At 36.3% G+C, this 23,305-nt stretch overlaps 1 protein-coding gene across 17 annotated transcripts; it reads left to right on the top strand.

The window, feature by feature from the left end:
* Positions 1-1,835: 1,835 nt before the first annotated feature.
* Positions 1,836-23,238, top strand: tnip1 (TNFAIP3 interacting protein 1). 17 transcript variants are annotated; one of them, XM_077247605.1, is made up of 21 exons: positions 1,846-1,895; positions 3,618-3,713; positions 3,939-3,992; positions 4,918-5,062; positions 6,064-6,245; positions 6,668-6,817; positions 6,920-7,008; positions 7,865-7,927; positions 8,502-8,696; positions 8,801-8,895; positions 9,173-9,308; positions 10,292-10,384; positions 10,493-10,558; positions 11,411-11,542; positions 16,582-16,710; positions 17,484-17,609; positions 18,100-18,225; positions 18,362-18,442; positions 18,550-18,735; positions 20,196-20,280; positions 21,599-23,238. In XM_077247605.1, exons 5-21 carry the CDS (start codon positions 6,101-6,103, stop codon positions 21,658-21,660), a joined length of 1,959 nt encoding a protein of 652 aa, XP_077103720.1. In that variant the 5' UTR covers positions 1,846-1,895; positions 3,618-3,713; positions 3,939-3,992; positions 4,918-5,062; positions 6,064-6,100; the 3' UTR covers positions 21,661-23,238. The 17 variants fall into 17 exon arrangements, with proteins under 17 accessions (XP_077103728.1, XP_077103716.1, XP_077103721.1 ...); XM_077247600.1 differs by having other exon boundaries at positions 8,499-8,696; XM_077247599.1 differs by lacking the exons at positions 3,618-3,713; positions 3,939-3,992 and having other exon boundaries at positions 1,841-1,895; positions 8,499-8,696.
* Positions 23,239-23,305: the final 67 nt, after the last annotated feature.

Below are 23,305 nucleotides of genomic sequence, written 5' to 3'. Positions count from 1 at the left end.
TTAGATTGGGATGTTTTCATGATTTTAGCAGCTAATAATTCACCCATCCAAATAAATTGTGGTCAGCCCAAAATCATGTTTATGCTCACTTCAAGAGAAATCGTATTTTTATATAGACTGGGGGTCATATTTTTATTTATGTTGTGTAGTTGTTTCTCATTTAATTTTGAAATTGTCCTATTTTAAAAAATGTTGCTATCATACTGTACCTTAGCTGGATTTTTTTTAAATTATTATTTGCATTTAGCATTGTTTTTCACCTGCTGTTCTCGACACTTTTCAGAACCTTGGACCTGTTTTTGGCTCAAAACTTCGATTGAAAACCACTGGCCTAAAACATACAGTATTTCACTCAGCAGAGGATGTTTCTCACGTCCTTATTTTTATGGTCTAGAGAGCTGATTCACCCAGATCAGTCATTAACTTTATTTACATTGCAGACGCACAAGATAAGGAAATTCCCTCCTGTTTTAATCTGTGTAACTCTGTTCTGAATAGGAAATATCTGGTTATAAATTGCAGATGACAAATGAGATATTTGATGTTCGGTAGATATTATTTACTTTTCAAAAACAATCATGCATTATGACATCAAGCAAAAAAGCATAATAATGACATTCTAAAAGCTAAGAAAATACATAGGACTTGATAAGTACTTGGGTCTGCCCTGAACACATCGCTTTTATTAGATTTATACATGCACACAACACACCTTAATTACATATCCTGTGACCACCATTTTGGAAAGTTTTTTTTATTTTAGAAAATTGAACTTCAACACATTTTCTGTTCTTTTGGGCTTTGCACCATGCAGTTTCGAGAGATGTTTCCCAGTTAGCAGACAGCAACAGTATTGTCATCCGCAGATTTCAGGGTGTGAGTAGAAGCATTGACAGATCTTTTTCTGTGCAACAGCCTTCCTCTGTCAAAAAAATCGAGCCTTCAAACCATCAATTCATATAGTCTTGTCTGCGGCTATGTGTATGTGTGCGAGCACGCTTGCGTTTGTGTGTGTGCGGACGTGTCTTTGTGTGAGCGCAGCTGTTGTCAGGCCATCTTTAGTTAAAAGAGGAAAGAAGAAAAAAGCTTGTGGGGCTAGGAAATCCCCTGCAAGTAGACCAACATCCCAGTCACCATCGATGATGTCTGCAATAGCATAGTTAAATTCAGAACTAAACATCAAGTGCATGATCATATTGATATTTTCAACTGCGAGTGAACATGCAAAAGCAAAGACAAAATGAACTCTTCAGGGTGTTACGAGATGCTTAATGTCAGAGGTGACAAAAGGTTACTATGCAGACAATCTTAAATAACATGAAGAGATAACATTGTGCATTTCTAAGTGCACTTTCTGTTGACTTTGCAAAAGCTGCATGACAGTTTTTAAGTAAAGAAATTTAAGGTCATTTTATCAGTGCACTTTCCATTGTGCATGTAATTGTGATTTTTTTAAACGACAAACCAAAACAGTTCAATTCTGCTTGTTTTATGAACTTTGTTCTTTGTTGAGTTTTATGTATGGGACACTGTCAAGGCAAATGCATGTAGAATGATGGAGTTAGAATGCAGTAATTCAATATCAGGCATTAAACTGCTGATTTATGAAGCTATTTTACGATGATTTGATCAAATAATCCTTCACTCTTATTTTACAACTTGCTTTTTAAACAGGCAAAATATGCTGTGTTACTATGAAATATATGTGTTGTCTGGTAACACTTAGCTAAGCAGTCTCAAGTTGGACGCATACCAGGCCCCACTTTTGAGCTGAAAATATCTGGCTCTTTCACTATGTGGGAATTCCCCCTCCTGTTTAAAAACACAGCAAACGCTTCCCCCATTGCCACCAGTTTCCTTAAAAAACGCCTCTCGGACACAAGTATAATGTGTAGGTGAGTAATTGTACCATGTTTTTATTGAGCATTTTCTAGTATTAATAGAAAAAAATGCTGTATCTTAGTTTTTTAAAACTTGGATAATATACCAGTAAATCTGAACATTTGCATTTCCATAAAAGCTTTGATGAAATGGTATTTATTTTTGATGATGTAGTAGTACATTCCAATGGAAAATGTAGGCTATTAAATGTCACCTATATACAGTATATATGTATTATTTATTAAAAGGTGCATGTGTTTTCTATTCAAACAATATATATAGTATATAACTTTCTAAACAGTACTTTTTTAATGAATTGTTTTCAAACTGTCTTTGGTTGTATTTAATTTCATTGATATTTAATTTGGACACTTTTTACTACACATGCAGCTGTACATTGCAAAGTTTTAAAGTTGATTGATTGCTGACTACCGTTGCTTTAAATAAATCATATTAAAAGTTTTTTTAAATTAATTTTAATGTTACCACTAGACTTCTCAATACACATTCAGATTGCACGCATATGTGGCAGAACTATGTGTGTGATTTTAATCTTAAATACCACAGTGGTAAATTTCCACAAGATGTCACCATTTATTTTCAGTGCAGAGTGAGATTTACAAATAGGATGTTAATCTTTCTGATGGTGATGGATAAAAAAATTAGTGATATAAAACTTGCATTCAATTTTCTCCTAAAATATTATTGTTCTATAGTGTTGATGGGAACTGAATTCAAACTTGGATTACAGGACAAAAAAATGAAATCTGATAAATCTGTAAATCCCTTTGTTCTGAAGTTAACCTCAATGGTAAAAAAAAAAAACATCCATCCATCCATCCATTCGTCCGTCTGTCCATCTATTAATGTTTATCATGAGATTCAGTTTCTATTACAATAATGGTATCATTGAAAACATGCTGAAAATAAATTACAAACCCCAAACATTATTTAAATTAGCTGGACATAACCCTTTCTTCATAATGGAGTAAAATTTATATTTTCTCATAAATTACAACTGACAGTTTTGTTCCTGTCAAAATAATATTTTAAGAACTGTGGAATATTTTTGACTATACGATTTCTGAAAGCTTTCAAATTGCAGCCCTCATCATGACTGTATTTTTTAAAGCTATTTTCCAATGCATATTTAAATACTCAATATCGTACTGAAGTATTAAAAGGAATGTTCTCCCAAAAATTCTTTCATTATTTTCTCCGCCTTAAGTTTTTCCAAACCTGTATGAATTTCTTTCTTCTGCTGAACACAAAATAAGATATTTTGAAGAATATGGGAAACCAAACTGTTGATGGACCCCATTGGCTTCCATATGGAGAAAAAATACTATGGACGCCAATGGGGCCCATAAACTGATAACTGACATTCTTCAAAATATCTTATTTTGTGTTCAGCAGAAGAAAGAAATTCATACAGGTTTGGAAAAACTTAAGGCGGAGAAAATAATGACAGAATTTCCATTTTTGGGAGAACTTTGCTTTTAACTTGAACATGTCCACCTTATTGTAATGTTTATGTTAAGTATTCTGAAAGAATTTATAAAGAACAAACAAAACAGTCATTTGCTTATAATGAATTCCAGAATTGGCCAATAATGACAACTCTTATGTTACCCAATTCAACGTATCATTATCTGTTTCCTTGTAGGCCTACTAGTAAACAAAGCATTCTATTTTGAACACTCAAATTTAAGAAATAAAATCTTTTTATTTTTTAGATTAACTTGGCTAATGTTGTTTAGAACAGCTGAAAAAGCCTTTTCAGTTCCCTGCAGTACTGATTAAAGTTTCCAAGAAAACTCACATCTGTATGAGTAAGTATGGCAGGCATCTGATTAACTATTAGATTGTTTAACCTAACATGAACACATACATGTACACGTGCGGCCTATATGCTTCTGCTATATTTGGGTAAAAAATAATGCTCCCGGGATACAAAGATGCATATTCTTTATAGTAACGACTTGTTCTGTCAAAGAAAATGAAAAGTGATTTTGTGTTATTGTGCTTGTTCCTTACTTCAGTTTGATCTAACTTAGGTGGATTACGTAGGCCTATAGGCTACTGCAACGAGCTCTGACTAAAAACATTAAGTAAGCTACTTTTTTTTTCACTAAATATAATTTTGATGTCTGTAATTTACTCACATTTATAAACCACGTACACACTAATAGACCTATAAAACATATTTTGACATTTTGGTAGGGTAGGGTTTATGTTGACCACGAATGTTTTTTAGGCTAACGTTACATGACATTGGGCAGGGTAACTAGTGAAAACACGGCATCCAACATCATACTATGTGAAAATGAGTCGTTTTTTCTATAGTAGTCTATATGGGCTCAGTCATTAAAATAACCCAGTACAGCCACCAAATCAATAAAGTTAGCCTATTAAATACATTTTCAAATGTGTGTGGCTGGCTGTTCAGTGCGAGCAGCACACTAAAGATGTTCGTGAATTAATCAATCTTTTGTTTCGGATCTTTTCAATGAATCATTTGAATCGGCTCAAAACAATTGGTCTGAACAATTCTTTCACGAATTGTACTGAATCGATCCCTGCGGTTCGTAATGAGAATCGATTCATAATGATCCGCGAACAATGAGTTGGAGGGTCCCGAACATTTGACTAATTTTGGAGATATTAATGGGCTGGAATGCTTATGCCCTGATTATGATAGATCTATTAACACAAATACTAAAAAAAGTTGATCTTACTAAACAGGCTAGCAATTTATTAAATTATACAAAACCATTTTCAGCTAAGAGATAAAAAGGCTTTTAGTTTTGCAAATTATATTTAGGAGATATAATAAATAATAATAATAATAATAATAAAAACAATAATCCATACTGCAAACTGAAACACAAACCAAAAACTGAACTGGATGAAAATACAATAAACATCCTAAACAATAAAACTAGAAAAATAGGCCAAAATATGTATATATTTGAACGTAATGGAGCATGTAAAATTGTGAAAGAGTTACTGTATTGTGCTTTATCACATGAACAGTTTGAAAGAACCGAATCGCGGAAATGAGTCGGACTTCCCATCACTAGAGTGAACGCGGCTCTGTTTACATCTGCGGAATTTCCCGGCTCGCGCCGCGAACCACTTCCGCAAACCTCCGGCCGATCAAAGACGCATCTCCGTCAAGGTAGGCTACAGAAAGAGCTCTTCTTTCTGAAAAACAAAAAAACTAACGGTAAAATTCAGCTTATTATAATCGTTATCGTGCGACCGATGTTTTATTTTTCCTTGGACATTATTGAGCGTATTTAGGTGTTGTTTGTGGTTTTAGAGAGAGCTAGCGTGAAAGCTTTTGTCTGCTAGCGAGCTAAACACCTCACCTGCTGTTAGCTGGATGCTAAGCTAATACCATCATGTATTTGTTTTTATAGTGAGTAATTTATTTAGGCTTCAAATTACGTTGACTTTGACCTTGTGTGGGTAACGTTAGGGGGTTTCGGCTCATGCTTAATAAAAGCTAAAGCTTTCCGTACTGTATCTCTTTCTAGTCGTATTGTTAAGAGCTCGGAAGGGATTAGAAATAAACATGATCCTCTAGATGAGGTTTCCTCTTATCTAAGAGCACCTATCATTCAGCGATGATGTTGACACTACCAGATCAGTTTAAACAGGTCTTATCATGGAAAGGAAAGTGAAAGCGCTTAGCTTTAAGTCTAGTTTGTTGGATTTGCTGTTTCTGTGAAGGTAGGTGGCTGCGATTTTGGTGTCCAAGAGGGCACGTATTAGGATTTGTGAGAAATGTCTGGTGGCACAAGATTATTAATTTGTTTGGCTGCTGGTTTGAGGCGTCACTTATGTAAATGTCATTTGTATAGGTTGTATGGTAGTTTGGATTCATGCTGGTCTTTGTTGATTGTCTATTAACTGTTTTAGAAAATCTTTCATACTGCTGTGACACATTTTAGTTATGATATCAAAGATGTGCATTCAAATCATTATGTCTTGAAATAGCCAAAGAGAAATCCCCAATATGCCATTATTCAAATGCCACTCTTTGAATTGCAAATTAACAATATTTGCCCACTTTCATGCCTTCATTTCATGTTGCATTAGTAATCTGAAAGTTTTGTTTAATCTGTCTGTACAGTACACACACAAATGAATGACCATCTGATTTCTTTGTTTTAGTACAGGGAAACATGTTTGGTAAGTGACGGGGTGACAGATGGAGGGAAAAGGCCCATATCGCATCTATGACCCCGGTGGGAGCGATTGCCAAGTCAAAGACGAGGCCAGCAGCCTCAGCTACAGACAGCTGCTAGAGGAAAACACCGTTTTGAGGGAGAGAATGAAAGGTCTGAAGAGTTTAGGTGAGGGATCCGAAACTGCCACCCATTTTTAATGCCTTTGAGAATCAATATCCTGATTGATCAGGCTGGTACGGTTAATGTAAGCCACCTGGGAAGATTTTATAATATTCACCTTGTCATTTTCAATTTCAACATCTGCCAATGACTAAGCTGAACGCTTGAGGTTACATATAGTTACATGCCTTACATGTTGCTCATTCAGGACATCTGAGTCATCAAACTCCTGTATTAATTCACCGGTCTTTTGTGTTGCCATTTTGGGCTTCTAGCTCTTTTGAGTCAAGAAGAGAAAAATGAAGTGATTCTAGATTTTCAACTTTTAGAGGCTGTCAATGTGCCATTTGATGTGCTATTGTGTCAGAGCAGGCATGCTTTCACTGTGTGCTTATGTCAAATAATTCAGTTTTACCCGTGACTGATAGGAGACCTGTTAGAGGAGTCTCAGACAGAGGCAGCAAAACTTCGGAAAAGGGTGGAGGAGTTGGTGAGGGATAATGAAGTGCTGAAGTCATCTACGACCAGCTTTGCCTCCAGTCTATGCATGGGTGCCCCTGTTCAGACAGACAAACAAGGTACAGTGCTGTCATTATTCTGATGGCGTGAGGTCGGTGAAGGGTTCGACGCCGGAGAGACCTGTTTCAAACCAAACCTTTTGTGATTTTGGCTTCCTTTAGGTCATGGAAAACTTCGCAGTCATCCTACAGCAGAAAGACAAGAATCTCGGGATTGTTTAACTGGAAATACCTTACAACCAGAGGCAACTGTAAGCACTTCTACTGAATCACTTCTTTTAACAAGTTGTAAATTACAAATTAACGATGTTATGCAACGTAGTAATGTAACTTCCAGATTTGCGAATTGCTGTCTATTTGAATCCCATGTGAGCCGTAAAATACTTTTGAGTTAATCCTTTGAGTTAATATTGTATAAAGCGTATAACGTCACGTGCTATATGTTATATTACCAATATAGCTTCGATGTTAAGAAACATTATACTATATTCACGTGTAATGGTGTGAGAATCTTATAATGGGAATAAACAAGACTTCCAGTTTTGTGAATTACTGGCTATTTTAATAAACTGTAGATTATCTTTAATGAGTTAATATTGTATATGATTACCATAAGATGTTATAATGTAGATTTGATTTAGCAAAACAACCAGAATGAGCTTTGTCACTTGATACTTATGTTTGGAAGCACAAGGTGACAGAAGCTTCCAGCAAACAGAGACAAAATTGAAATGTGAATACGATGAAGATTTATATAGATACAGTGTGTGTAAATAAACAAAAATACAAATAATATATTGTATCCACTTGTAACATTTAAGAAAATCCTACAATGGGAATATAACTTTCAGTTTTGTGATTTGCTGGCTATTTTGGTCCAGCTTGAACAGCAAAATATCCCATATGATTATAGCAACGCAGGTGTTATATTCCCTTCAAAGCTGTGTTACATGTGAATATATTATATTGTTTTACATCATGTTGTGAAAAGCTTAGGGGAATTGCTCATCATTTTCTTCCTTTGGGAATGGTAAAATATTCTTAATTTGATATTGTGTGTAACCGTCAGAACATGTGTTGTAACACTGTAATTTCATGTGTTTACAGGAAAGTTCATCAGAGTTTGAGGTGGTGAATATGGAAGAAAAGACGCTCTCTGAAACCCAGACGGTGAGTTTTGGGGATGTTAGGAAATCCTGGGCAGCTGCAGTCACTCAACTGCACGTGTATGAACTTGTGTGTATTTTTCTGGATTATTGCTCTGTTTCGAACATTCTGGATTCTGTCATTCTGTGCTGCGGACATAAGTCATGCGACAGATTCCTGTCATTGTAGTTGCTCAGCTGTTTCTCTCTGCCCTTCCTTATCAGAGAATTTGTTCACTGTAATGAATCAACTATCTGTATGAGGCTGTTCCTTGGATGACTCAGAGGGAAACTCCAGGATTTAGTTAGTAAGCAGATAGACAAAAAACTCATGCGTGTGTGTCAGTTTATGGAAAACCTCTTTAGTTAAAGTTACAAAAACTTTTGTTCGCAAATTTGCTGGAAATGTTTGTATAAAGATATTTGAGGATTTTTTTCACTTTCAGTTTATGGTTTCACAATGCTCTTCTTGTGTATTGGAGAAAGGAATAGGGGTAGATATTGACAGTAAGGGTGCCACTTGATGCCCAGTGATTGGTGTTATATGTCAGGGATGTTTTTGAAAAGAAGATTAAGGTAAACCTCACTGTCTAAAGCAGTCTGGAGTGACACACCTGCCACAGGAGAACATGGAGCTGGCGAGTCAACTTCGACGACTGGAGAGTTCTTTCAGTGTATTTGCTGAAGAGTCTAATCCCAACCAGCTGCTGGCTCACCTGGGCCGCATGGCCGTGGAGTTCCACCACTTATCATCCAAGGTCCAGAAGAACGAACAGAGAACATCTCTGTTACAGGTGAGACGGCAGGGCGCATGACACCTTCTGGGCCTCTGTTTTGGCTGTTATGTGAATTAATCAAAGGTTGATTTGCTGAGTATTTAATTCGCTTTAATCTCTAGACGCTCTGCGAACAGCTAAGACAGGAAAACAACGAGCTTAGGAAAAAAATGGAGGAGGATCTTCAGTACCGTAACCGTGATTTGGAACAGCTCAGGTAATTTAGTTCACATTTAAGTTCATTTTCAGAAACTCGTTCATTCATTTAATTCATGGAACAAAAAAACGAAACGAAAAAGCCCATTGTGAATCTTTGAGAAGGATTGGTGTGAGTAAGTTGTGAGAATATCAAAACGGTCCAGAATTTCCTTCTGTGCTGGAACTGAGGGGTCTTTCCATCTGATGCTTGCTCTTAAACTCTGAGTGTATCAAATAGAGAATACTTTTTTCCCTCCTTCATTAGTTTTGATTTTGGTTCTGTGTACTCTGGACAGGCAGGAGAACCTGAAACTGAAGGAGCAGGTCAGCGGAGGAGGCCAGGCAGCACCTATTGAGCAACCAAGCCCAAAAAAGGAGCCAGTGAAAGAGGATGCAGCCAAAACCAAGGTGGAAATGACCGTGACTCAGCAGGTGTGCACTTTTTTTTTTTCTTCATGAACCTCTTTATCTCAGGTGACATCCCCATAGAATTCCTGGTGCTGTTCTATATTTGTGCCGGTTTTTTTCTATTTAATTTCCCTTTCAGACCAGTGATGTTGTGGCCTAGTTGTGTTTTTTTGTGTGCCTTTTTTCAGTTGGAGTTCTTAGAAAAAATACCCAACATGCACATTGTTCTCCGGATTCTAAATTGAGAGGCTTCTTATTGAGTCAGTTTAGTTTTGGGAATACCACCTCGGTTCTGAATACTGCTCTTCCTCAATGGGTCTTTCTGGTTAAGTTCCTCATTTGTGGGCTTTTTTTTCACTATGACTAAATATTGAAGAACAATACACATGGTCATTGTGTTATGTTCTGACTCAACCTCAAGACTACTTTCTTGTAGTATGATGGGAAAATTCTGGTGTCCTTTGGTCGGTTGTCAGCTAATTGCTGTGATTGATTAGGTTATGTTATCAGTTTTCAGTTTAAAGTCTGGTGGGGATAGTTTATGACATTTACATGGGAAGACAATTCATACCGAGTTTCAGTTATGCTGAAAAGATATAGGATGGATGCAGATTTGGTAATACATTTTTTTGGTCACACACAGCAAGGGATTATAATTTATATTGGTTGAATGATTTTAAAATGTTAAATTCCACTTTCCCTTCATTAAATATTAAAATAAATAAAACCTTAAAATATAACAATTCAATAGTAAGTATTTTTTGTTTTTCCAATAATTATAAAAACAAGAACATTTAAGAGGAGTTTCTGAGTTTCTTTTGCAAGTATGGCTGATAGATTAATATAAACCAAAATAATAAATAGATAGAGGCTTTTCTATTATCTTTTTTTTAATGTTAACATTTTAGTGTTGACTTGATACCAAAGTACTAGTATTTGGCTGCAAATGCATAATTGCAATTTTGTATTACAAAATTGGTTACATTTTATTTCCAATAATTTTACAGTCTGGTAAAGCTGTGGAAAAAACACCATCTAAGACTTGCGATCCGGAGGTGTATGAGAAGAAGATCAAGCTTCTGGAGAAACAGAGGAAAGATGTAAGAACTTACTGGAGGTCCCCTGCTTTTCATGCTGACATTACTATTGTCATAGTTTCCCGTTCGTTTAATTCTGAAGTGTAAACTCTTGCTTTTTACCTTTCTTAGGTACTAGAGGTGAACAAACAGTGGGACATTCAGTGGAATTCTATGAAAGCACAGTTTGAGCAGAAGGTACATCACAACATACACCTTAGAAGCACTCTATAAATATTTTTGTAACCTTTGTGGCTCACCTTATTCCTGGTAAGCATGACAAAAAACATAAAGAAACATGAATCACTCTACTTAGAAACAACAATTGCTTAATGAATCCAACCAGCCGTGTGTAGCACATATGAATGGAGGTGGGAGATTGTACCATATGAATCATCGCATAAAATTCCTGTTGAAAGTGAAGGGTGCTGACAGGCCATGTTACTGCATTTGGTTGGTGGTGGAAATGCTGCTGGGTCAAAGGAATGGAAAGCTGCTATGTGTGTGTGTGTGTCACAGTGTTGCACACCAGACCACAGGCCCCTCCTGTCACACCTTTGGCAGAATTTCCCTCACCTCGGCCGTACCCACTGTCTTCCTGTTGTGGCTCGCCGTAGGGGCTGGCCAAGGTTGCAAAGCCACGTGATCTCACAGCTCAGAGATAGTGACGCCTGTTGCATCTCCGCATCTGCTCGGCCTGATAAAAGAGAGAAAAAAGAATAAAAAAAACAAACTGAGGCTGTTTCTCTACACACATTCCGCTGTCATTATGGGGGGATCGTGTTAAAATTCAGAGCAGTGGAACAAAATCAAACTTTTTGCTTCTTCTTTTTTTTTGTTCTTGTTGCTTTGTTTTTCATTATAAAATAAATTACAATCCCTTATTAAACTTTTGATGAAGATGCACATAAACAGTTTTGGCCAGTTTAATGCAGCTCTGTAACTGATGGATCTTGGTTTTGTGTTAGTATGCCATGTGAACAGATGTATCCAATGCCAAAAAAACTATGATGAGTCTCCATCACTTTATGACTTTTCTCCCCTTCCTAGATCACAGACCTACGGCAGCGGCTTGCCGACTCCCAGAAGGTTGTGCTTGAGCTTGAAGCAGAACGTGAACAGAGACAAAGAGATTATGATAAAAAACTCCTCCTCGCAAAGTCTAAGATTGACAATGTGCAGGTACGCCTTACTCTCAACCGCAGACGGCACACCCACAGACAATCAGAACATATTACTTTTAGGTGCAGAGAAATGCTGATTTGAAAGTCCAAAAGATTTCCTCAATTTATTTGGTGTTTTCTGGCTTAATATAACATTTTTATGCCAGTCTATTATTGTAGTTTCATCCATTTCAGATAAACCCACTACTTAAGGGCATGAAATACAAAACAGCTTTACATGTTTTTCAGACAGTCTCTTCCTGTATAAGTGGGTGTTTTTTTCTTACTTCATGCTGTAAGCAAGAAAAAAAAGACCATTTAATAAAAACTTCTTTATGGCCACAGCAACAGAATATGGTTGTCAGTGCTGTATTCGAGTTCTTAATATGGTAACGTTCACGCACAGTACTGTTATTTACTGGAAAGACAACCGCATTCTGTAATCCAACACTCACCCGTAAAATTTCAGGTCTCAAAACCACCTGCTCTGAAAATCTGTGCTGTGTGACAGGTACCGGACTGGACAACTTGTCTGTCACGTCATACAGTGTTAGAGAGCTGCTCCCATCAGTTTTGAGTCCTTCCGATCTCCACAGGGTTCCAGACTGCGACCAAATTGAGAATGTGCGAGTTAAAATGTTATGTGGTCGCATTTGTGCGAGTGGACGCTTGAGCAACAGAACGCCGTTGTATCAGCTGCTGCAGTCCGTAACTTATGTTCAAAATGAACGAGTAGGCTACATCATGAATACATTTTCCAAACCGTGTTTTTGACTTATTCTGAATCACTACGGTACGCCTATAATAAGTGTTTATATTCGGACTATTTTATCCTGGGGTCGTCTCGGCTGCGGAGTAGCCCAGTGCCTGCGTGACTCGCCATAGACATTAACGGAGAGAAGTTCCGTCTACAATGTTCTTCCGCAAGACACGTGCAGTTTATTTATTGACGAACGTAGACGTCACGCGCATTGCACACTGATGGTGAAATTGCATATAAAATTGATGGCGAATTAAGGCATATAAAAATGGTCTCCCGAAACACAGACCCCCTTCCTCCTACGTCTTTTCAGCGGTTATATTTTCCTCTGTCGAGCGATTACTCTCATGATCGCTCGACAGAGGTAAAGTAAATTATTATAAAATGCAGAAGGTAAGGAGTTTGAGATTTCTTCTTTTTGTTACAACTATAAACTTTGATAACGAAAAATCTGTATCAGTTTATTATAATACTCTAATATTTTAAAAAGTAATGCATACATTTGAATGTTTAATGATTTTTAAAAGATGATAATAGACAGATAGATAGATAGAATATGATTCAAATGTAAATATATAGATTGTATATAATTCAAATGTAAAATGCTTAAAATTACAGATTAAAATTACTGTCCAAAATCCATGAAAATCCTGAAATTTGGCAATGATAATTAATATATTACAGGTATTTCTGCTGCAACCCAGAAAGCCTTTGCTAGCCTTGGTCCATTAAAACCACTATTCATCAGCATGCATTGATTAATCCCATGGCATGTAGCAAAAAAGAAAGAAAAAAAAGGTGCGACCAAATCATATGCTGGTGCAACCAACTGAGAAAGTTGGTAGCACCAGTGCAACCAGTGGAAAAGTTAGTCTGGAGCCCTGCCAGATTTAAAAGCTGCTGTCGCTTAATGAAGTTTTGACGGATTAACTCACTGCTCAATTGAACTCTTGTCGTGTCAAATGTTATAAGTTTTTTTTCAGTTTTATGGATTTTGCCATCTTTTATATTACTTCTGTATCACTGTTGCTAATGTTACTTATAAGAGTAAACAGGCTTGACTCCTGTTGCATGTTCATACATAAAGTATTCGAATCGAGACGAATACTTTTTGAGACTCACACCGTCAAGTAAATGCGGTTGTCAATCCTAAAAAACAACAGTGTGAGTGTTGCATAATTTATTTATTTTTTTAATACTTGTTTTTCTTTTCGGAACATTTTGCTGGTATTTCTACCCCTGCTTCAAGTTGTCATTCAGTGCTTTCAGTTTTCTGTTGGGAAGCACCAGTCATTCCCTCTAACTGGGCATATGACATTCTTAGTACACAGTGATGGTTTCCCCTCAGTCCCACAGGGGACAGTCAAGCAAGCGACATATAAACTGCCGTATAATTTTATTGAGTCTCATAGAACATGTCATGTGATGACTGGTTTCATTTTCACATCCACAGCCTACTTATCTGTGCATCTCAATGCTCTCATGGTTTTTAGTTTATTTATGAGTTATGGACAGCATTACATAGGTTTTTTCAGCATGACTCGCCCCCACAGCAGACCACAGATGTTCCATAGGTGAGGCCTTGAGGCAGAACTGCAGGTCATATTTTGTGTCCGATACCATTGTGTCTCAGACAGTAGTCAATTTTTTTTTAAATTGCGGAGAATGCAGGTTTTTATATTAGGCTCTTTAAAGGTCATAGTTTCATGTGGGCTGACTGTCGTGTCAGGTGCTTCGACAGATTGCTTGTGCTGTTGAATACGATTGAGTTGTTTTTCCCCACCATACATATATCCGTAGATGTTATGTATTCAAAGTCATGTGATGATTTCCATTTTGCAAAACATCCTTACAGCAAGTGAGTTGCTGTTAAACTTCAAATGTAGAGCAATACTTTTGACAAAGTATGTTTTTTTTTTCAATTGCAATACAGGAAATTGACTTGAACTTTTTTTACCTGAGTAATCAAAGCCATCTATTGATTTAGGTATTAAATTAGTCACTGGTTGTAGACCTACTGTAAATGTGACATTTATAGTAAGATGCCTTCAGTGGTGGAAAGAGTACTGAAAAAACATTCTCAAGTAAAAGTACCATTACATTCCAAAAAATGTAGTGTGAGTAGAGTAAAAAGTACTTGTCCAAAAAACTACTTGAGTAAAAGTAAAAAAGTAGCTTATTTAAAAGTACTGATGAGTAGTGAGTACTGAGCTGTGCATTCTGCCCCTTTTAATAAACACTGTGCACTACAATTAATACATTAAAAAAACATTGTACATACTGTAATTCACATTATATTTTGTTCTTTGTCAGAAAGATTGAAGAATATCTATCATCCATCTTTTTAAAATGCATCAAAACAGTACACTCATCACCATTTAAATCATATTGTTTGAAAAAAAAACATTAGGTGTAAGGCCACTGGGCCTGAGCATGCTATTGTTGCACATAAAATATCAATGTTCATAACTGTGCAAAGAATTCAAAAACCTTTAGGAACTCACACGATAGTTCAGCATCACACACCGTGAGATGGGTTAAACAGAGAGATTAAAAAATACCCAATTTCTCTCCAAAACGATACCAGTTTTTGTGGTTTGATAAAGAAATGAGAATCACTAATTTACCTCACCTAATAAACTGATAAAGGCTAAAACAGTGAGCTAACACTAATTACACTGTATTTCCATGCCATTAAATGTTACAATTTAAACTAAAATGCACATTGTTCTGGAAGGGTGGCATCATCCCTTACATTTTACACAGCTACATTTACTCAAATTGTAATGCTGATAATATAATTTGTAAGGGATATTGTGCATTAAATAGGGAAGTATATCCTATGAAACTTTTACAAAAGAAACACACACAGACAGACATCACACAAACAAATGCATGTCACTTTGTAGTCTCGCGAAGCTGTTTTATCAGCAGCATCCACAACAACAACAAAAATGTTGAACTTGAAAAAAAAAATTTCACAAGTGCACTTGCTAAATGAAGGCGGATTGTATGAAATGGATCAATCAAAAAACGTTGTTTTAATGAGCTGTAGTCACCCACTGACAGAAACACAGTTCAAGTTAACGCCATGGGTCATAAGGTGTGCACTCCATACTCCAATTTCGGTACAGAAGGTGTTTTTCCACAGTTTTAGAGTGTCCTCAACACACCTTCACCTCAACAAGCTGCAGTGCACAGAGCGCGTCTCTATGAAGTAAATGGGAGCGGGAATTCACCGCATTTACGCGCATGTTATGAAAGTAACACTGTACGCAATACCCCCAACCTCACACCAAATGTCAGGCCCTGTAGATAGGCTAGCTAGCCTATATTAAGATCATTAAGTAAGCAGAAATGTACCTTAGCATATTAGAGGAAGACACACTGTTGCCAACTAATTTTCAGGGGAAGTTGCTAAAGGCAGATCGATTTGTTGCTAAAAGTTGCTAAATGATGTTCGTAATCGTAAAATTACGTAAAACTACGCCATTATGTAATACTTAGATATTATTTGAAATGCTAATTTAGATTTGTTTGTAAAATATATATATCTTATTTATATACATATTTCTTATATATATATACATATATACCGGTATATATATGCCTGCAGCCTCTGTGCCTGGCTATATAGACCTTATGTTAAGGATATTAAGGAATTATGAATGAACCACTCAGTCTATTTCGCTAGCTTGTACGCGTGTTGTTTGGATTAGTCACTTTCCAAAAGTTGCCAAATAAATTTAAAAAAAATTGCTAAATTTGATGCTAGGTGCCTTTTAAAAAAAGTTGCTAGAGTAGTCTAAAAAGTTGCTAAATCTAGCAACAAAATTGCTAAGTTGGCAACACTGGGAAGACGCTGATATCTTGATCGAATTGTTACTTGAAGAATGCAATTTTTCCACAGCAGCCACGAGTAACGTTAACAGCAGATAGGCTAGCGATTGAAGTTTTCAATGCAGAATTTGATTTGACGACAGTCACGAGACCGATTGCTTGATCCAAATTTTTTTTAAACAACCATGTAACGAGTAATGACCACAAATGGAAGGAAATAGCGGAGTAAAAGTACCAATACATCACTTAAAATGTACTCAAGTAAAAGTAAAATTACAACATTTTTAAACTATATTTAAAAATTATTTGTATTTGTAATTCGTTACTTCACACCCCTGGATGCATTTAAAGACAATCCCTCTTTTCACTGTCAGTCAATACACTAAAGTATAGATGTATAACCTTAATGACTGTTTTGCTCTGGTGGCTAACCAGTGTATTTCTTCATGTTGTAATAGGGTGAGAAGGAGTGCCTCACCTCAGAGACATGTGAGCTGAAACAAAAGGTGCGTTACCTGCAGGACCAGTTGTTGCCTCTTACTAAACAAAGAGAATACCAGGAGAAAGAGATCCAACGGCTCAACAGGGTCAGTCACAAAACACACGTGCACTACGCTTCCTAGCTATCTAAATGGGGATTTGCCATTTGACTTATTGTTCTTAAGTTAGGCAGACACTAATCCAACTCCCTTTGGCAATTGTAGAAAAAAAGTTTAAAACTTTTTTTTTTTTATATTTACTTGATAGGGGTATCCCGATCAAGTTTTTGGTGCCCCCGATCCGATCAGAGTCATTGAAAATTGAGTATCTACTGATACAGAGTCCAGATCGGATAATTGTATTTCCTGAGTGCTTGGTGCTCACTTCAAGTACATATTCAAGTTATTAAAATCAATCCAATGTATACAGAGATGTACAGAGAGTTTCTCAGGGACAGGGGCTCAAAAAAGGGGCATCTATCACCATAGAGTAATTTTAATATAACAATTACTGCAGTGCCGTCCAAAAGTTTGGAATCGGTAAGATTTTTTAATGTTTTTAAAAATAAGTCTCTTATGCTCATCCAGGCTGCATTTATTTCATCAACAATACAGTAAAAACAGTAATATTGAGAAAATAATTAAATAATTGTTTTCTGTTTGAATATAAGTCAGAAATTAATACCTTTATTCAGCAAGGATGCAAAGCTGTATTTTCAGCATCATTACTCCAGTCTTCAGTGAGACACAATCCTTCAGCAATGATTCTAATATGCTGATTTGATGCTCAAGATACATTTCTTATAATTATCGATGTTGAAAACAGCTGTGCTGCTTAATAAAAGCAAAAATCAGTTCTGATTGTGATGTTTCTTTTACAGGCATTAGAGGAAGCTTTGAACCTCCACTCTCCCGCTTCCACCCAACCAGGCATGAACCTGGGAGAAGGTGTGGCCAACCTGAGACAGCAGGAGCTGCACACACAGATAGCTGTTTTGAAGGAGCAGGTACAAAAACAAGGAGACTTCATTTGGATACTTGTTGTCTGACGTTAATTGAACAAGTGGAGATTTCATGCACTGGGAATAACCTGGGACCAGTTTTCAATTTGGAACCAGATTAAATTTATCATCAAGTCAAATGCATTAAAATGAATATATGTTGTGTGTCTGATATGACACGGTGCCTTGCTCTGGTCAGATGAGCTCAAATAGTGAATGAGCTCCTTGGGACATTTGAGTTTTCTCATTGCGTCAATTTTTGTCAGAGGTTCTCTAGGAGTTGAGGTTTCACTCATTGAAACTACGTGAATTGATTCCGAGTCTTTTTACCTCATTTATAAAACACGCTTTGTAAGAAATGAATGTCAAGGTTCCACGGTGAGTCATACAGTTTGCTTGAGGTTTGATGACAGACTGCTGTACAGTCTGCTGAAATGTATTAATGGCTGCAGAGATCTTGTAGATTCTCCATTCTCATCACATGCGTTTTTCTCAGGTGAAAATCTTTGAAGAGGACTTCCGGAAGGAGAGGAGTGATAGAGAGAGGATGAACGAAGAGAAAGAAGATCTGAGGCGGCAGGTGGAAAGGCTGCAAGGTCAAATGACCAATCTGACAAATCAGGTCAGAAGCTACACAGACCCTGCATAGAATGTCAGCTCTAACGAATGAAATGACTGCAGTAAAATGTCCAATTAGTTAATAATGAGACATGAAAGAATCTTATGAGAGTCCTGAATTTAGTGTCTCTGGTTCACAGCTTCATCAAGCACAGAATGAGTGTCAGAGAGAACGTGCTGAGAGGTGTAAACTGGAGAGACTACAGATGCAACATAAGCAGGTAACTCAAATGTACCACATTAGCGCCACCTTGTGGAAGAAACTCTATTAATGCTGTAGTGAAGACAACTGGAACTCATTTAGATTTTGTTTTTCCATGTTTTGGAGGGGCAACAAGAAAGGAGGACGTCCGATCCCACTTCTGGCTCTGCCAATGGCCCGATAAGCCCTCCGTACTGTGGCCCGTTTGTACAGGTGGGCCATCAAGGTCTAGAGGGGTGGCCCATACACTTCCCGCCAAGGATGCCCAACATTAGTACGGCACCTGGCAGGGATTTCCAGCCCGTCAACCCCGTAAGTATACAATAGCGATAGCAGTTAAATAGAATGCAACAGTTGGATTCCGGAAGTAAAAACTCTCCACAGGAAAAATAGATTTTTAACAATAATTTATTAAACTTTAAAGACAGCCTTTACTGTCTATCAGGTTGTTAATAGATAGTATTTGCTTATAATGAATCTGTTAGCCTGCATTATTTCAACTTAGTTTTAAAATAAACGTTTTTAACAGTGGACTTTGTGGTGTAAACATTACCCATCATGCTGTACAGAAAATTCCACCAATCCGAGAGATCGAAACAAGAAAAACGCACCAAAAGATCTCTTTAGCTCTGCCCACTCCCATGAAGCTCTGCAAATTATGTAATCGAGTCAGTGTATATATATTAATGTATATATATATATGTATGTATGTATGCATATTAGGGATGGGGGAAAAATCGATTTGATTCCTATTTTTATTATTAAAAATAAAATGAAATTGCCTGCCTTACTTTATTATAGAAGTCTGCCAGTCATGTGTGTAATGATTGCAGTCAGCTTTATAATTAATATTGGGTTGACTAAAATGGAAAAAAACAAAATACATTTCAAGGTTCACAATTCATTTCTGTAGGATTGTGTTCTTCAAAGACCTATTAAACTGTCTACCGCAGTCAAATAGGAAAAGTAACACAAAACGGTAAACTAGAATCAAATCAATGCATATATCAAATCAAAATTTGATTGATTAAATGTTATGATTTACCTCGTAGCTGTTGGTTTAGTTCATGGATTATATCAAAGACTTTTTTGAAATTCATATTGGAGAAATGAATGAAAAAAACACTTCCGGAACCAACGCCACAGAAAAATTGGTCGGGCACTGTTCCACTCTATTGATACCACAGTCTTATTTAAATATTAATGAAGAAATTAAGTTAAATTAAAACAACCTTACATATCTCTTAATTAATTAAGCATTGCTTTAAGTTTGTTCAGTTATTCAAGTAAACAAGCAGTATCAAAGAACTAATGAAGCATCACTGCAACATTTATTTTTGACCAAGAAGTGCATTTTGGTATTTGTTTAAATTAACTTAATACTGAAGTACAAGTTCACTTCACGTGCCTATTGTCCATACACTAATATCATCATTTTACTTTGTTGTTGTTGTTTTTTTGGCTTTTTCAATGGAGGTTAGTTCGATTAGTGGTAAATTCTTTTTTTTTCTGCAATTCCTGCTTTTTGCTGATTTTATTCTTCCTTCATATCCTGGAACAGACACAATAGTGTCATTCCAGCGCTTTCAAGTGGTTAACCACATGTAGTATGAAAAAGACATGTGGCTATAATGATTTGTACAAACAGGGTTTTACGAGAGGTACAGCGTGTCTTCAGTGTGCAGAAGTGGACAGAGATCGAAACCGTTGTTCTCTACGTGTCTTTGTAACTTTTTACAAAGAAATTTCTTCTTTCGTGTGTGTGTGTTCAGGGTTTTCCCTGGCAGTCATCTTTCCCACAACCGCGTGGTTCCAGAGGACAAGGAGACACAGCGAGACCCCCTCCAGAAACTGCAGGTATAAATTATTCATCCTGTGTTCTTTCTGCCCTCTTACATTCTTTCTGCGTCACCAGGATCCATTTTTGTTTTGCCCCACAATATCAGTCTGACCCAGTGGTATTTCAAGCATTCTGTCTGAATCAGTGAGCTTCCACTGGAGGCAGTTCAAATGATGACGACAGTGAGAATCATGACAGAAGAAACATGAAATGGCAATAGCTTTAAATTACACAATGATTGTACAAGGCCTATGAAGTTTAGTTTCAGTTTGGGTTTAACCGATATTTCTTTCATCTACAAACATGACATAAAATGACCCAATTTGCTTTCCAATTACAGAAGAAAATGTTTGTTTACCACGTATTTCGTTCTCCAACTGTGAAACATCTTTCCTTCTAAATTGATATAGCTACATAATGCAATATTTTATATATGCAGTACCAATTTTTTTTTATATTAGTTGTATCATAGCTCAACTTTGACACTTTTATCAAATTTAGTTGTAAACACTCAAGTCATGTCAAACATTATTTCCTGCTGAATACTCTGAATATACTGTATATATATATATACAATTTTTATTTTATTTTTATAACCCATGACCAGGTTCAGAAATAAATTTGTTGTTGATTAGGTGTCAGACATAATAGTTTATTATTCATATATTTCAATTAAATTATTCCTCTTTTAATGCAAGCTACTGCTCAAAAGTTTGGGGTCGTTTGGGCTCATTTGTTTGATCAAAAATATAGTTAAAAACACAATATGGTGAAATATTATTACAAAATAAGTTTTCTATTTTAATCCATTTTAAAATGTAATTTATTCCTGTGATGCAAAGCTAATTTTCAGCATCATTACTCCAGTCTTCAGTGTCACATGATCCTTCAGAAATCATTTCAATATGCTGATTTGCTGCCCTTTTGAAAATTCTGAATGCTGACCCTACACTTTTGACAAAAGAATATAATTGGACTGTTTTTATACTTAATACAATTAAATGCTCATAAAGATTTCAGAATGCAAATATAGCCAACACTTATTGCTGTTGTGATTCTGGTTACCTTCTGGTAAGTTCAAGTCATTGCTCGTGGCCCTTTCCGAATCACGGTGGGTGATTTTTCTCCAATGGGTGAAAACAGATCTCATGTGAAACTCTCAACAAGCCAAAGCCCCCCCAGCCGCCAGCAAATTTACATTTCATTAATATACATTACATTATTTACATTTCTGACACTGATCATGACCCATCTCGTTATTTTCTGTTAAAAAAGAAGGTCAAAAATATTTTATAAATGAGGATTCTTAACTTTTTTTTTTTTTTTTACTGGCAGAAATGGGAGCAACTGGATTTGGGAAAAGGGAGCGTCAGAACATAGATCCCGGAAAGCACTAAACACATATTCTCTCTCCTGGAATGGCTCCCGGCTAGTAGCATGATGCAGTTTATTTTCATTGGCATGGTGTGAACTATTGTTTTTTTTTTTTCCTACTGTGTATATATATATATCTACCACTGATGAAAATGTTGTTTATATACTTAAGTTTTATAATCCTGTTTGTGAAACACTGTTCTGACAAATTAAGATTATATACATTTATTATTTGACCTTTTTATGATTGTTGAAGTTTAAATTATCTGCTTTATATAATTCTATGCAGGAATTGAAGTCAGTTATTTAATGGATAATATGATTGAACGTTATTTTTATAGCAATCTACTTATAGAGTTAAATCTCCACTGCTTAATTGAATAATAACCACCTGAAAACAGTATATTTAGGGGTTCCCTGACATATAAGAATGTGTTTTGGCATTGATGGATCTACAAAAATGTAACTCTATAGGTGAATTGTCTTGAAAATGGCTAACAGTAGAATGTGACTGAACTGATTCATGATTCCTTCATTGGCCGTGGTTGGGATGGTCACACACTGTCTGCGTATGTCACCACATGGGTGCCGTTACTCTATGACTGGTCATCTGCCCCATTGTTTAAGGAAGCCATATACTGTACAACACCTGTTAAACCTTTCCATCTATTAGATTATGTTCTTCACATGGCTTGTTGATCTTTCGATTGTAATTGAAATGATAATTGATCAAGGAGGGCCTTCATCTGGTCCTAGTAAATGGTCGCCAGAAGTAACAGTAGTTTTGCTTAATATTGTTCATGATTCAGTGTTCAAAAACATTATTCCCGATGTGCAAATGGAAGTGATAAGTTATTTATATCTATTGTTTTGACAGCTGAGTGTGGTTTAATGTCTTAAGTAATGTTGTCTTTAGTGTATTGTTTTGTGTCTCCCTTTACATATTGTAGCTACTGGAAGATTGTAGGATTTGAGTTTGTGGGTTTGTGCATATGCACAATCACAGAAAGTGGGCCAGAATAAATAACTTAATGCATCACATTAGTCCAGCCCACTTTTCATTGGTCTCGTTCTTGATCAATCACTGGATGTCTGATTTATAATGGGTCCAGTGTTGCACTCAAAAGCATTGTAACATGTTTGGAACAAAATGTTCTGGGTAAGAATAATATCCTTTATCCTTATACGGTCATCCGCCGTCATGAAGGCTATTTTTTCTGGATGTGTGCAATGTCTCCAACTGCAGAGACTAATGCTTTGAACCAAACTCAAGAAGGTTGGTATGCTGATAATATTCCCAAAGGTGAGCAATTCATTTGCTTCAAAAACGTGTTATATTTGACATGTAGAAGAAAAAAAAAATACAGGCATTTATTTTATGAATATGTGGTTGAATTTAAGATTAGTGTTTTCAAGTTGAAATGTCTTTGAGCTAGATTGCACTCTGAGATGTGTGCTTCATTTGATCATTTCAATGATTCACTGGTTGGCAGTTTTGTGCTCTTTGGAATGACTTTTTTTTTTCTCCAGTGGGTGAAAGCAGATCTCATGTGAAACTTTTGTAATTGATTAGTATAATAAATATATTCTAACTGTCTAAACCTCCAAATGTTATTGTGTGAGAGTTAAATTACAAGTTTAAAGGCCAATTCAATTCTCATATCCCTG

This window comes from Siphateles boraxobius, unplaced genomic scaffold, assembly GCF_051911475.1.
Source record: "Siphateles boraxobius isolate OS27281-9 unplaced genomic scaffold, OSU_SipBor_1 3, whole genome shotgun sequence".
NCBI lineage: Eukaryota > Metazoa > Chordata > Actinopteri > Cypriniformes > Leuciscidae > Siphateles > Siphateles boraxobius.
Note: the sequence above shows the minus strand (reverse complement) of the source record. Positions and strands in the feature narration are given on the sequence as shown.

Excerpts from the sequence above, each read along its gene's own strand:
- tnip1 (XM_077247597.1), top strand. The coding sequence starts at position 6,101 with ATGGAGGGAAAAGGCCCATATCGCATCTATGACCCCGGTGGGAGCGAT. Across the intron at positions 9,309-10,291 it reads AAATGACCGTGACTCAGCAG|TCTGGTAAAGCTGTGGAAAA; the intron begins GTGTGCACTTTT and ends ATAATTTTACAG. Across the intron at positions 18,226-18,361 it reads TGACCAATCTGACAAATCAG|CTTCATCAAGCACAGAATGA; the intron begins GTCAGAAGCTAC and ends TCTGGTTCACAG.